This window comes from Anopheles cruzii, chromosome 3 (assembly GCF_943734635.1).
Source record: "Anopheles cruzii chromosome 3, idAnoCruzAS_RS32_06, whole genome shotgun sequence".
NCBI lineage: Eukaryota > Metazoa > Arthropoda > Insecta > Diptera > Culicidae > Anopheles > Anopheles cruzii.
The window spans coordinates 16,190,920-16,205,726 of NC_069145.1; the positions used below are offsets into that span (position 1 = coordinate 16,190,920).

At 57.0% G+C, this 14,807-nt stretch overlaps 3 protein-coding genes across 3 annotated transcripts in view; 2 read left to right on the forward strand and 1 right to left on the reverse strand.

The window, feature by feature from the left end:
- The window catches only part of LOC128271661 (flotillin-2), a 151,920-nt gene that overhangs the window by 13,953 nt on the left and 123,160 nt on the right, over positions 1-14,807 (reverse strand). The gene's annotated exons all lie outside the window — the stretch shown is intronic.
- On the forward strand, positions 2,454-4,471 carry LOC128271660 (glucose dehydrogenase [FAD, quinone]). The gene is made up of 3 exons (XM_053009274.1): positions 2,454-2,655; positions 2,730-2,900; positions 2,973-4,471. Exons 1-3 carry the CDS (start codon positions 2,454-2,456, stop codon positions 4,469-4,471), a joined length of 1,872 nt encoding a protein of 623 aa, XP_052865234.1.
- On the forward strand, positions 10,315-12,964 carry LOC128271659 (4-pyridoxate dehydrogenase-like). Its single transcript, XM_053009272.1, has 2 exons — positions 10,315-10,605; positions 11,387-12,964. The coding sequence occupies exons 1-2, from the start codon at positions 10,315-10,317 to the stop codon at positions 12,962-12,964; spliced, it is 1,869 nt and encodes a 622-aa protein (XP_052865232.1).

Here is a 14,807-nt window from a genome sequence, read left to right on the forward strand (position 1 = left end):
TGTGTTGTGTGCCTCTATGACCCATTTCTTGTTTAGGGACTCCCCGGGGTAAGACGCGCTCCGGGCTCCGCTGCAAGTCGAATTCCTCATACCAGTCAACCAAAATGGACGTTCAGCAGCACTGGTCTGGTCTGGTTTCTCCTACACACGGAACTAGTTTGACGCGCGCAGCGTTAGTTCGATAAATTTTAGAGGTTAAGGTCGTTGCCACCGACCGGCCGCGGTGTTAACAAGCGTGCGGCTCTCGGGAAAGGGGCTCAAGTTTACTGTACCGATCGACGGGAGCTCGATCGGCACACGGCCCTTGTCCACGGCCGGCCGGGCAGCAGCAGCAGCAGAAGATGAAAGTGATAGAAATCTGAGCAAACAACGGAGTGTTGGCCGCCGTCGGGCCCGCCATGGAGAGCCTGTCTTGGTCGGGGCACAGTTTTCTTTCATCCGGCCCCGCGAGCGAGCGAAAGTGGCACCAAACTCCATCTCTCCCCCTCGTGTGTGTGCGTGAGTGTGCGGGAAGGGATTTTCGAATTCTGGCTTACGCAAGCCGTCGATCGCCGATCGCCGACGTAATGGGGCGAGCTTTCTCACCTTAAACGGACGGCGGCGATGATTACCGCCGGCGAGTGTAGAGTGTCCGCGTGTGACGGAGGTCCGCACTTTGCTGGGTCGTATTTCACAACAATCGGATCGTCGGATCGTCGGGTGTCGGTCGGTCGGTGGTGATTAATTATTTCACGCGATCGTTGGCGACCGGACTTACGGTTTCTCCTCACGTACACCGTTTCTTTTTCGATGCACCACCCGAGAGCGCCAAGCGAGGAAATGAAGGCTTTCCAGTTTGACCGAAAATGGACGACTTTTCGGGGAAGTCAGTCGGTACGTGACTTGGGCCCGGCGTTTCTCCACCGAATTGTTCTACTACTCCGTACCAAAGTTGTGCCGCGTCTGCCGGGTCGGGTTGCCCAACATCGGCCGTGCTCGATGTGTGACGTAAGAAAGTGGGTAACGGATTTGAGCCCCTTTTTATCAGCCACCAGACCAGCGCCATCGACATCGATCATCGGCATTAAAAGCAGAGACGTCGGAGGGGCACGTTCCGATGGGCACGATTGGGACGGTATTAAAAACTGCTACCTACTGTACTGTGCGCGCATAGCAATGAAGGGTTTTTCGACGTTTGCAACAGTGTCCCACCGTGTCCCTGGGTTTCACATTGCGTGTGGTCACCGGGCAGCGGCAGCGAAAGTGTGAAGTTGAGGAGTACCCTGCCATCCGTTCAGTGCATCATCAGTGCATTATCGTGAAGAAAACGGATTTTTTTCTCCTGCAAACCGGGTCTTTTGTTACGATATTTTTCCTTTAGCAGGCCTTAAAGGTTACAGTATTAATCGGGATTAATTGTTTTACCAGTTCGCAAGTAATCATAAAAACAAAACTTCTTTCGCATCCCCAAAAACTGATGCTAACCCCATTTTTGTGCGATTTTTGAGCACTAACTCGTTTTGGAGCCTTAGAACTAGTTTCATACCATTCCTCAGCCTCATGACTTGATTCAGGATCATGGCGATAAGTCCAAGACTCAAGTGTTGCTACTGTTTTGGACGGCTTTGACGTGAATCGTCTTCAAGGCTTGTACGATCACGTTTAAATTCAGCATCCCATCTTTCTACTGTACTAATTGAAGGCGAAGACTCCTTATACACTTTAAACATTCGTTCAAAAGTTTCCTTTGCTTTTAAACTTTCCAAAACTAAAAATTCAATCACTGTGACTCGTCGATACTAAATGGCTTGTAAACAAAGAATGAATTGACAGATTCAGATGAAACTTCACATACGTTCACATGTAGAGTGTACCAACATAAATAAATTAGACTCGCAGCAGCGACCTCTGGAATCGAACCGTAAAACTTATTGACCACTCCAGTAGCAGGGGAATTTCGACACTCATTCTAATGATTCCAGGGAAAAGAAGTCTTATCACCATCGGCTCAGAACTTCAATCAACTAAGTTGATTCTTTACAGGCCGAATCTCACTTTCATCTGCGATCATCGAAACCCGGATCGAACGAGCCCGTCTCTGTGTGTGTCCGTGTGTCAAGTGTTAGTTCAATGACCAGAAAAAAAACCTTTCATTCAACGGATTGCTAATTTGAAAAAAACAGGCGAATCACACGGCAAGCCGCCACCGTTACGAATTAGCAACCCCCAAAAAAAACGTCGATCGTGTTGTGTTCCGCTTTTTTGCGAAAAGTTGTAGCCGTCGATGGCCGCTAAAACCCGGCCGCTATGCGGCGTGCAGTGAAATGCAAACGTTACGACGGTTAACCGGTTAACGGTTCGTCTCGCGGGGCCTTTAAGTGCCTTCAACGACGCAACGGGTTTCGAGAGTGTGATCGTGCCACAAACTGATCGGTTTCGGAACTGGACAAAGTTGGCGTCGAAGCTGACGAAGGATGAGCGAGCTCGTTGGTGCGGCGTTCGGCTCGGTAGCCACGGCAGCCTCGAGCGTCGGCTGGTTCGTGCCGATGCTGGTCGCGGCCATCGCGTACTTTCAGTACGAAGAATTCATGGACCCGGAGGCGCGCGTCATCGACGTCCCGAGCGAGATCATGCTGGACAAGTATGATTTCATTATCGTAGGGGCCGGATCAGCTGGTAGGTCGCGGGGAGGATGAGATAATGACCGCGAGGATCGTGAAAGTAATGCGCGCTCTCTTTCTCTCCCACAGGTGCTGTTCTGGCCAACCGTTTGACGGAGGTGGAAAACTGGAACGTGCTCCTGCTGGAGGCGGGCGGCGATGAGACGGAGATATCGGAGGTGCCGCTGATGGCGGGCTATCTGCAGCTGAGCAAACTGGACTGGAAGTACAAATCCGAACCCTCGGGATCGTTTTGTTTGGGTAGGTCCGGTTGCGGTCCCAGAGCTACTATTACTATCTGCTTGACGATCCCATTCCCTCGCTCTTTTTCAGCAATGAACGGTGGGCGATGCAACTGGCCTCGGGGGAAAGTGCTCGGCGGATCGAGCGTTCTCAACTACATGCTGTATCTGCGGGGCAACAAGAAGGACTACGACCACTGGGAAACCCTGGGTAACGCCGGCTGGGGCTACAAGGACGCGCTGTACTACTTCAAAAAATCCGAGGACAACACGAACCCATACCTGGCCAACACGCCGTACCACGCGACCGGTGGCTACCTCACGATCGGGGAAGCCCCGTACCACACGCCCCTGGCGGCGGCCTTCGTGGAAGCGGGTGTCGAGATGGGGTACGAAAACCGGGACCTGAACGGGGCGAAGACCACCGGGTTTATGATCGCCCAGGGTACGATCCGACGCGGGGGACGTTGCAGCACCGGCAAGGCGTTCCTGCGGCCGGCCCGTCTCCGCGCGAACCTACACGTGGCCATGTTTTCGCACGTGACCCGCGTCATGATCGATCCGATCAGCAAGATCGCGTTCGGTGTGGAGTTCATCCGGGACCGGAAGGTACATCACGTGCGCGCCTCCAAGGAGGTGATCGTGGCGGGTGGATCCGTCAACTCGCCCCAGATACTGATGCTGTCGGGAGTTGGGCCGAAAGCGGAGCTCGCCAAGCACCGGATCCCGCTGATCAAGGACCTGGCGGTGGGTGAAAACCTGCAGGATCACATCGGGCTCGGCGGGCTCACGTTTATGGTCAACCAGCCGGTGTCGATCGTGGAGAATCGTTACCACTCGATGTCGACGGTGTTGCAGTACGCGGTTCTGGGTCAGGGTCCTCTCACCATCCTCGGGGGCGTCGAGGGACTCGCGTTCGTGAACACCAAGTACGTGAACGCGTCGGACGACTACCCAGACATCGAGTTCCATTTTGTGTCCGGGTCGACCAACTCGGATGGTGGCAACCAGTTGCGGAAGGCACACGGGTTGACCGAGGCGTTCTACAACGGGGTGTTCAAGCCGATCAACAACATGGACGCGTGGAGCATCATCCCGATGTTGTTGCGGCCGCGGAGCGTCGGGACGATCAAGCTGCGTAGTGGCAACCCGTTCGACTATCCGTACATCTATCCGAACTACCTGAACGACGAGCACGACATGCGGACGCTGATCGAGGGCGTCAAGATTGCGTACGCACTGTCGAGGACGCAAACTATGCAGAAGTTCCAGTCGACGCTGAGCGCCTACAAGTTCCCGGGCTGCGCTCACATCCAGATGTTCAGCGATCTGTACTGGGAGTGTATGATCCGGCACTACACCTGCACGATCTACCATCCGGTCGGGACGTGCAAGATGGGTCCGTACTGGGACAAGCAGGCCGTCGTTGACGCGCAGCTCCGGGTGTACGGTATCCGCGGGTTGCGCGTGATCGACGCCAGCATTATGCCCAAATTAGTCAGTGCGAACACGAACGCACCGGTGATCATGATCGCGGAGAAGGGCGCCGACATGATCAAAGACTTCTGGATCAAGCGAGGCGTAGTGTAGCAGGCCCGGGCCGGCCGGGCAAGGGAACCATGTAACATAGTACACCAGATAGTTAGGAGAGCGTTATTTTTATTGGCGTGACTGAGACCTGGATGAACGCGACGATCACTGTGAAACCCAGTGTGTAATTTATATTAGTTCTTAGACGTAATAAAAGGTAGACCGTATACGAAAACCGTCCCTATGGCCGCTTCTCAAATCCCATCCCCGCCGAATAGTCAAAGTTCACCGTGCTACAGTTCCGCAACTGATCCGCGTGCCCGCGAAGGTCCGCCAGGTACGCGACCTTCACAAGGTCGGCCGCCTTCTCGGCAGTGGCTATCGTGGGCACGTTGGTGTTGCCGGTGGGGATCACCGGGAAAATGCTAGCGTCCACCACACGCAGCCCACCAATTCCTCGGACCCGCAGATGCTGATCGACAACCGCCAGTGGATCACTCGCTGGACCCATCTTGGCCGTACCGCACGGATGGTAGATCGTTTGCGTGTACTGGCGCACGAGGCAGGCATAAAAGTCGTCCACGTTCGGGAAGAAATCACGCCGACACGGTGATCGCGAGTAGTCCACTAGGGTGGCATTCAGTTTGCGCATCGCTGCCGTACGGGCCAGAGATTCGGCAAACTTTAGGGCTTCGACCTGAGGAGGTAGAAGACACCTTGAGACACCGATTCGCTACCGAACGGGACGGCACTTTACTCACCAAAATCGGCATGTCGCGCCGGTCGCTAAAGTAGTTGGGGTAGATCAGTATGTGATCGCGCGGATTGGCACTGGCCAGCTCTAACCGGCCCCTGCTGTACGGGCGCGTAATCATCGGGATCACCATGTACGAGTTGGTGAAGATTTGCTCCTCGTACACCTCGGCGTAGTACTCGTTCGTCATGCCCGAGTCTCGCTTGCCGAACAGCCCGCCATCCGTCATATCCGACAGGGGGGCTAGGAACACCTCAATATCTGGCCAATCTTCGGCCGCACTCTGGTACTTGGTGTTCCAGAACCCGATAATACCACAGAGCGGCATCCCGTACAGTGTTCCGTCGGCGTTCAGCAGGAACCGGCGCAGCGTGTCAACACCGAGCGCTTGCGCGAAATCGTACGCCAGCGGACGACCCGTTCCGTCCGGGTTCTGGACCGTGTACCCGGCCGCTCCGGTAGCGATGTGATCCTGCAGGTTTTGCCCAACCCCCGGCAGATCCTGTATCACCGGAATGCCGTGACGCTGGAGTTGCTCACTCGGACCCACACCGGACAGCATCAGCAGCTGGGGGCTGTTCAGGGCGCCGGCCGACAGGATCACCTCCTTCGAGACCATCACATAGAACCGCCGGTTACCCTTCGTGAACTGCACTCCGTAGGCGCGCTTATCCTGCGCATCGATCAGCACCTTCTCGACCAGCGTTTGCGTGGAGATGTGCAGATTTTGGCGGGTCGCCGCCGGCCGAAGGTATCCTTTGGCGGTGCTGCACCGCAAACCGTGCCGTAGGCTACCGTGCGGTTCCGCGAATCCCGTCTGCACCGGACCGTTCACTTCGCCGTACGGATTGATGAGTCCCAGCTCCTGTAGACCCTGCCAGAGGTATGTTTCGAGGGGGGTCTGGTACGCGTACCGTTCGACGGTGATTGGTCCACTCCGCCCGTGGTACGGCAGGTCCCGATACTGCGGATCCTGCATGTTCTCCAGCTTCCGGAAGTACGGCAACATATCGTCGTAGCTCCAGCCCGGGTTGCCCTGGTCGCGCCACCCATCGTAGTCTTTCCGGTTGCCGCGCACGAACAGCATCGCGTTGATGGTCGAGCTGCCACCGAGTGCTTTTCCGCGGGGCCACCGGCACCGTCGGTCCTGCATCGCAAGACAGAACTCGTCCGACGGCTCCGTCCGGAATTGCCAGTCGACGCGTGACATCTGGAGCGTCGGGTACAGGAACGGCAGGTCGGTGAGGAACGTTTCGTCCGTACCGGCCTCGAGCAGTAGCACGTCCCAGTGGCAGATCTCGGACAGCCGAGCCGCCATCACAGCACCGGCCGATCCGGCTCCGATCACCACAAAGTCGTAGATGTCCTGGATGAACGTGTCCGGGATCGGTTGGACGCGATGGTGAAAGTCCACTATGTCCGGGCGCTGCAGCCAGATGCTGGCGTCGATCAGCAGCAGAAACACGGTGCCGAGCCGCGAGCTGTACAGCAACCGTGTGCGGACCTCGTACGCAGCGATTGAGTTCATCCTGATGCCTCGACGGGAGGGTCTCGACGGAAACACACACGAAACACGACTGACTCGCGGTGCTGGCCCGCCGGGATTGCTGTTTGCCAATGGCCGACATAAACAAAAACATTCTTTGGACCGTACTCTAACTTCGGAGGTAGGGCTCGCTACCGATCCGTTTTAGAACAAGCGTTCTTGGACCTGCGGCCATTCGATTATGAAACTGAAACCCCGAATTGTGATGAAACAATATTAACTCAACTTCTGCGGTGGATCTGTCAGAAACTTCACAAACAATTATTCCGTCGAAAAGCGACACAAACGCAACGCCTTAGAACATCAATCGCTCACGGTGACGGCTCAGCACTCTAGCGACCGCATTAATCGACCCCATTTGCGGCCAATTCTGTCGATGGCAGCAAAAATTCGATCAGCGCGAACACGGAATTCGCATCCGCGGGTTTCCGTCAGTTCCTCGTCAGTGACGGTCGCGGTACGTCGCGTAGTTTGCACATTCGGTTGCCCCTCTCGAGCGCGGTGGGGAATGGCGTTGGGTCCGCTGGACAGCCTGCACACGCGGATACGCATCATGCTGACGGACGAGACGTTCCTCAGTGACCTCCCGTACCTGTACCCGGTGCTGCAGAAGGGTCAGCTCGACTGGCAGTTTGAGACGGAACCGAATCCGCGGTTCTGCCAAGGGATGCGCAACAATCGGTGCAGTTGGCCTCGCGGCAAGGTGCTCGGCGGTTCGTCGGTCCTGAATGCGATGATGTACGTGCGGGGCAATCCGGAGGACTACGACGAGTGGGCCAGCTTCGGTAACCGGGGCTGGAGCTGGGTGGACGTGCTGCCGTACTACGTGAAGATGGAGAACGTGCGGGACGCGAACATTGCGGGGCGCCCCTGGCACGGCACGACCGGTCCGCTGTCGGTCGATCTGTTCCGCAATCGGTCCGCGCTGCTGCCGTACTTCCTGCGGGCGGCCCGGGAACTGGGCATGACGATGGCGGACGAAGTGAATGGTCCCAACCAGCTGGTGTTTGCGCCACTGCACGGGACGGTGCGCGACGGGTTGCGCTGTAGCACGGCCAAGGCATACCTGAGGCCGGTGACGAACCGCCGGAACCTGCACATCTCGATGGACTCGATGGTGGAGCGGGTGTTGATCGACCCGGAGGATAAGCGCGCGTACGGGGTCGAGTTCCGGAAGGGTAAGCGGCGATTCTTTGTGATGGTCACGAAGGAAGTGATCCTGTCGGCCGGCGCACTGAACAGCCCACATCTGCTGATGCTGTCCGGTGTTGGACCCGCCGAGCAGCTCGAGAAGCACCGTATTCGCGTGATCCAGGACCTCCCGGGGGTCGGTCAGAACCTGCAGGATCACGTGGCCGCGGGCGGTGGAGTGTTCCTCATCCAGAACCCGGCCGGCAATCAGTCTCTGTCCGTGCGGCTAATCGACGTGACGGGCGTCAGCACGGCGCGGGATTTTCTGTTCAACAATCAGGGCCGTCTGGTGGCGATGCCTTCGTGTGAGGTGATGGGCTTCATCAACACGAAGTACAACGAACCCGGGAGTCGGCGCGGCGACGTCCAAATCTTCATGTCCGCCCAGTCGGACATCTCGGACGGTGGCGTGGAGAGTGCGGCCGGCTCGGGCATCACGTACGACTACTACGCGAAGAACTTCGAGTCCTGGGTGTACCACGATTCGTTCCTCATCATGCCGCTTCTGATGCGCCCGGTGAGCCGTGGGTGGCTCGAGTTGGCCAGCGCCGACCCGGATCAGCACATCAAGACCTACCCGAACTACTTCGCGGTCGAGCGCGACCTGGACATACTGGTGAGTGGAGTGGAGCACGAGAACCGGAAGGACGGAGATGAGTTCATTCCGGTATTCCCCCCAGGTCGAAGGTCTCAAGTTTGGGTTGCGGGTCGCGCAGACTGAGACGATGCGCACGCTGAACGCCACGTTTATCTACGACGCCGAGCACGGTGACACGTGCCGGGGGCAGACGGGCGACGATTTCTACAAGTGTCTCATCCAGCACTACTCGCAGACAATCCATCACCCGTCCGGGATGGCCAAGATGAGGCCGCGCCAAGTCCGTGATCGACGATCAGCTGCCGGTGCCGATTTGCGTAAGTATGCGTATCTGCTGAGGCTGTTTCACACACGCATACGAATAAATTCGGTCCGGAAGCCGACCGGAAGCTTCAGTTCGTATCGGTTCTTTGTGCCAGTAGGTTCAATAGTTCTTGAGTGCTCTTGCCGGTGGTGCTGGGAGTGATCTTCCTGCCGAGGGATTCAAGTTCAAGGTAAGTGTCTGGCCCCGTTAGGGGCTCGTCGCATCGTGGTGTGCTTGTTATGGGTTAACGATCGCGCCGCTCACGCTGTCAGCTGTCTGCGTCGACGGCTGTCAAAGAGATACTGACCTCATTTCGATTACTTTGGTCAGTCCACGAGGTTCGGTGAATCTTTTTCGCCGACCATACACCGACCACAATCCAAAGCAACCAAGGTCACCGTTACCGGCTGCCCGTTACGTAATCGGTGGTGCCTTTATCATAGCGACATCTTAAAGTTCTTGTTCGATGATTGACAACTAACGGGCTGAGAGCAGCAGGCTAAAGTGGCAATCGCATCGTGTACTTGAAATTGTGCAACCCATTATCTGTCCCTCCGAAGGAGAGCTTTAAGAAAAAACCGGGTTATAACATTCACGATCGAGGCTAACGATACGCTACCGGGTAAAGTCGCCGGTAATCACCGTCACCGTGTCGTGTGTGCACACCTTCCTGGTCATCAGACAGGACACAGGCAGAACTTTGTTGGAATGCCCTTCAACGAAGGTTAAGATCGATGACGTGTAACGCTAGCGATCAATGACGTGTAAAAGAAGGCACGTTTGACTTCACGTTGGGGTTGGGATTTCTAAAATTAGCCAAGTAATAGTGAAAAGTTTGGCGCTCGCTTATCACGCGATAAATGCGGAGGTACCGAGACCTCCTTGATAAACGGTCTCGAGTTGCCACCTTCCACCGCACGCGGCGAGCAACTATCTTAGACGGAATGGCGAACACCGGCATGGGCTGTGATTGCGTCATCTCCATGTCTCGCGCGAGAGAATCAGAACAAAAGATGCAGCGGAAGGAAGAAAACCAAATTGCATTCGGAAGGGACTGGCAAAACGAAAACGAAAACGAAAAACAGTTTTCTAGTACCGTGTCGCGTGCCGTGTATCGTGTGAAAGTAATCGGCTCATCGAGCGCCGCTGTGTGCCGTCACCGCGGCCATATTTTGCGTTTGCCGACATCGAGTCGTGGCGAGGCCATATTTTGGCCATTATAGGAAATAATAGTTGTGTTAGTGTAAAGTAGAGCCGGCCGCACTTTCCACACCACCGTCCGAGAGTCGGACAGGGCGGACATGAAAATTTGGACGTCGCCGCGCCGACTCCCGGGCGCGTTGTACTTCGTGTTAATAAAGCCCATCACCTCACACGAAGGCTTCGCCACCTATTTGATAAGCGCCGCTAGGCGGCTAGTGGCATTTGCATTTATGGATTAACGGATTCCCCTCGTCTGTTTCATTTTAGCTACGCAGAAAACCAAAGCCGCTGGAGGGCGATCCGCAAGATGGAGGCCCTGCTGAATAGTCAATGTGCCGCGCAGAGCGTCGGCCCCGCGAACCAACTGTTTGCGCTGCTCGTGCAGACCATTGTCGCGGCCCAGTGTACGATTTCGCCCCCGGACATGTGGCCCAAGGACTACGGACCGACGGCCATGGCGCGCGGGCTCGAGGAGTATGATTTCGTGATCGTCGGTGCGGGCTCGGCCGGGTCCGTGGTGGCCAACCGGCTGTCGGAGAATCCGGAGTGGAAGGTCCTGCTGCTCGAGGCCGGTGGCGATCCACCGATCGAGTCCGAGGTAAGTGTGACGAGGGCCGAAAAACTGCATCCGGTTTGGTGCGTTAGCTTTTTGGTTGGAGTTTCTGTTTCGTCACGCACAACAAAAATAACACGCCAAGCTTACCACCCTCCCGCCCCAAGGTGTCGGTTGATGACGCAGGTCCATCGAACCGTTCCATCCTCGTCCTTTACACGCTTTGTACATATGGCTTTAAGATTCCTTTCATGCTAATCCATTTGCAAAATTTAACCATCAATTGGGTGTACGTGTATCGGCTAACGGCTAGGGCTGATCACGGGTGGTGAAGGACCTCACCCCACGGATAGGGCACGATGGAAAATACCACGGCAATACCAGTGCTGTCGGGATTGGGGCTCGAGAAAGATCTCGAACGGCGAATCTGCTTGTCGGTCACCGTGCCCATATTCTACAAAGTGATTCACCTCATCGGATGTGGATGGTCAGAAAGAAACGACCGTTGGCGCGTACGGGTCCCTTGAACTCGAACGGAATCAACAGCTTGGCAGGGTTCGTCAACAAGATCAACGATACCGATCCGATTCCAACCGTCCAGTACCACTACCGCAAGTAGACCTTCGACCTGGAACCGCAACAAAATCGGACCAGAACGGGCCGCGATCAGACCAAGGTCAGGTGTTGGAATGACCGCACGGTAAACGCAAGGTTAAGGTTCTCTGCACCCGTTGGGCCGAACATTCCGGTGGCACCATTCATGCACCATTGGCACCGTATTTCATAGGAACTGGAACAATAATCTGTCCCTGCCCTTCAACGCCAGATCGCGTCACTGATGGGCACGCTGCAGCACAGTGCCGTCGACTGGGCCTATCACGCGCAGCGTTCGGTGAAGGCAAGTCTTGGCACGAAACGGGGCACGTTCTGGCCACGCGGCCGTACCCTGGGAGGCTCGGGTGCCATCAATGCGATGGCGTACCTTCGGGGCAACCGCCGAGACTACGATCGCTGGCAGGCGCTCGGCAACGATGGCTGGGGTTGGAGCGATGTGTTGGAGCAGTTTAAAAAGTCTGAAAATATGAACGTTCCCGAGCTGCTGCGTGGAGGGCCGGGGGCCGATGAGTATCACCGAACCGGTGGCTACCTGAACGTCGAGCAGCTGGACGACGCTGATCCGGTGTTTAAGATCCTGGCCGCGGCTGCCGGCGAGCTGGGCTACGAATGGCTTCCGGATTTCAACCGCGACCGGCACATCGGCTACGGCCGAAGCCAGTACACGGTGATCGGCGGGACCCGGTGTAGTCCGGCCAAAGCATTCCTCAGCCCAATCCGAGAGCGGGCCAATCTGCACGTGATCAAGCACACGATGGCACTGAAGCTTGAACTCAACGGCCAGAACGTGGCGACCGGAGTCCGGTTTCAAATCGAAGGCTACCAACCGATGAGCATTCGGGCCCGGAAGGAAGTGATCGTTGCGGCGGGCTCAATCAACACACCCCAGTTGCTGATGCTGTCGGGGATTGGACGGAAGCCGGAGTTGCAGCGATTCGGGATCACGCCACGGGTCGAGCTGAATGTGGGAGGCAACCTGCAGGATCATGTGGCCATTCCTTTGTTCTATCAATTCCACGCGCTGCCGGGCGAACCGGCGGACGAGCCACTGGCGCTGGTGGACAGTCTGTACGAGTTCACGGTGAGGAATCGTAGCGCTGGGGTCCGCTTCTACCGGGACATCGGTTTGATGGCGTTCTACAACACGCTAAACGCCAGTGACCCGTGGCCGGATGTGCAGATCATGAACATCGTCATCCCGCCGGGAGACGCCTACGGGAAGCTGGTGGTGGCGAACTTTGAGTACACCAAGCCGATCGCCGATTCGATCCGGCAGGCGATCGAGCAGACGACGGTCCTCCACTCGCACATCATTGTGCTGAATCCGAAATCTCGTGGCCACATCCGTTTGGCGGGTGCCGACCCCTTCGCGCAGCCGGTGATTGAAGCGAACTACCTCGACCACGTGGACGATCTGCGAACGCTGGTGCGGGGGATTCGGAAGCAGCAGGAACTGCTCAAGACGGCTGCCTTCAGGGCGGCCGAGGTTGAACTGGTTGCGGTCAACATTCCGGGATGCGATCACTTGCCGTACGACAGTGACGGGTACTGGGAGTGTTACGTGCGGTATATGACCTTCACCACGTACCATCCGGTCGGGACGGCTAAAATGGGTCCGGATGGTGACGTGGACGCGGTGGTCGATTCGCGGCTCCGGGTCAGGGGTGTCGGAAGGCTGAGAGTGATCGATGCCAGCATCATGCCACTGCTGGTCAGTGGCAACACGAACGCACCGACCATGATGATCGCCGAAATGGGGTCCGACTTCATCAAGCAGGAGTACGCCTAGCCTCGAGTAGCACCCAAAAGTAGCGTAGTACTCCTATCGTAGTAGTAGTTCTTACTAACCCGGCTTCCCTGAATAAACCATCCTGTCCCGTGTCCTAAAGAGTGCGTCCTAACTAATCCTCCCCGCTGGAACGCTCAACATCCTAAAGCACTTCATGCCCTGCCTTCCAGATACCGGAGACTTTCTTCACGATCCAGAAAACGGACGGTGACTGGGAGAACTACGCCGAGGTGACGACGAACGCCAGCAAGGGCTCAAAGGATGGTAGCTTTTGGCCGCGCGGCCGCATGCTCGGCGGGTGCGGGGCCATCAACGCGATGCTGTACGTGCGGGGCAACGCGCGCGACTACGACCGCTGGGAAGCGCTGGGCAATCCGGGCTGGGGCTGGAACGATGTGCTGCCGTACTTCCGGAAGAGCGAAGACAATCAGGACCCCGAGCTGATGGGGCGCGACGGAGGCGCACTGCACGGCACCGGAGGCTTGCTGAAGGTAAACACTTTCCCGATGCACCACCCGTTGGGTCACATCCTGCTGCATGCCTTCGATGAGGCCGGTTTCGAGAAAAATCTGGACATCAACGGGCCACGTCAAGTGGGCTTCGGGCCCGCCCAGGGCACGATCGCTAACGGTGCGCGCTGCAGTTCGGCCAAGGCGTTCCTGGTGCCGGCGAAGGATCGCCCGAATCTGCACGTCATCAAGCACGCGGTGGCCGTGACGGTTGAGCGTGAACCGACCACCAGGCGGTTCAAGTATGTGATCTTCATGCTGAACAACACGGTCCTCAAGGTGGCGCACGCCCGCAAGGAAGTGATCCTGGCGGCGGGTTCCGTCAACACACCGCACATCCTGCACCGATCCGGTGTCGGACCGAGGGGCCTGCTCGAGCAGGTCGGCATTCCGCTCGTGGTCAATCTGCCGGTCGGCGAGAACCTGCAGGACCATCTGTTTGTGCCGATCATGTTCAAGTTCCACAAATCGACGGCCGCCAACTACAACATGCCGCTGGAGATGGCCAAAAATTTGTTCCAGTACGTGACGGACCGGTCGGGCCGATGGCCGGGCACGGGGTGACCGGATTGATCGGGTTCATCAACACGCTCAACCAGACGAAACCGTTCGCTGACATCGAGTATAACTTTTTCCAGTTCGAGAAGGGTTCCGGCAAGTCGATGATGTTCGCCGACAAGGTCGGCTACAACGAGGAAATATCGGCCTCGATGCTGGAGGCGGCCACCGAAGCCGACGTGGTGATGGCCATCGTCGTGCTGCTGAATCCGAAGTCACGCGGACGCATCACACTCGCAACCGGGGACTTTGACGAATTCCAGCCTCCGAAGATTGTGACCGGCTATCTGGAGCACGAGGACGACATGGCGACGGTGCTGCGTGGAATCCGTCACATTACGAAGCTGCTCGATACGGACACGTTCCGCGAGCACGAGGGCGAGCTGCACCGGGTGGCCATTGGCGAGTGCGATCCGCTGGCGTTCGACAGCGACGAGTACTGGAAGTGCCACTCGCGCCACATGACCCTCACGCTGTACCATCCGGTTGGTACGGCCAAGATGGGACCGGACACCGATCCGGACGCGGTGGTCGACGCTAGGCTGCGTGTGAAGGGTGTCGAGGGTCTGCGCGTGGTCGACGGTAGCATTATGCCGAACATTGTGTCCGGCAACACGAACGCCCCGATCATGATGATCGCCGAGAAGGCGTCCGACATGATCAAGGCGGACTGGGCTGGGCAGGAGGCTAGAATTGTTATACAGTTGTAATTGTCCTTTATTATGTCGCGTTGTGTTGTCTCAAAGTTTTCGAACCCAGGAGCATCATCCGTATCC

Bases quoted from the DNA above. Each gene is read 5' to 3' on its own strand.
- LOC128271660 (XM_053009274.1), top strand. From the start codon at position 2,454: ATGAGCGAGCTCGTTGGTGCGGCGTTCGGCTCGGTAGCCACGGCAGCC. The intron at 2,656-2,729 runs GTAGGTCGCGGG...TCTCTCCCACAG, and splicing joins CGTAGGGGCCGGATCAGCTG to GTGCTGTTCTGGCCAACCGT. The intron at 2,901-2,972 runs GTAGGTCCGGTT...GCTCTTTTTCAG, and splicing joins CTCGGGATCGTTTTGTTTGG to CAATGAACGGTGGGCGATGC.
- LOC128271659 (XM_053009272.1), top strand. From the start codon at position 10,315: ATGGAGGCCCTGCTGAATAGTCAATGTGCCGCGCAGAGCGTCGGCCCC. The intron at 10,606-11,386 runs GTAAGTGTGACG...CTTCAACGCCAG, and splicing joins ATCCACCGATCGAGTCCGAG to ATCGCGTCACTGATGGGCAC.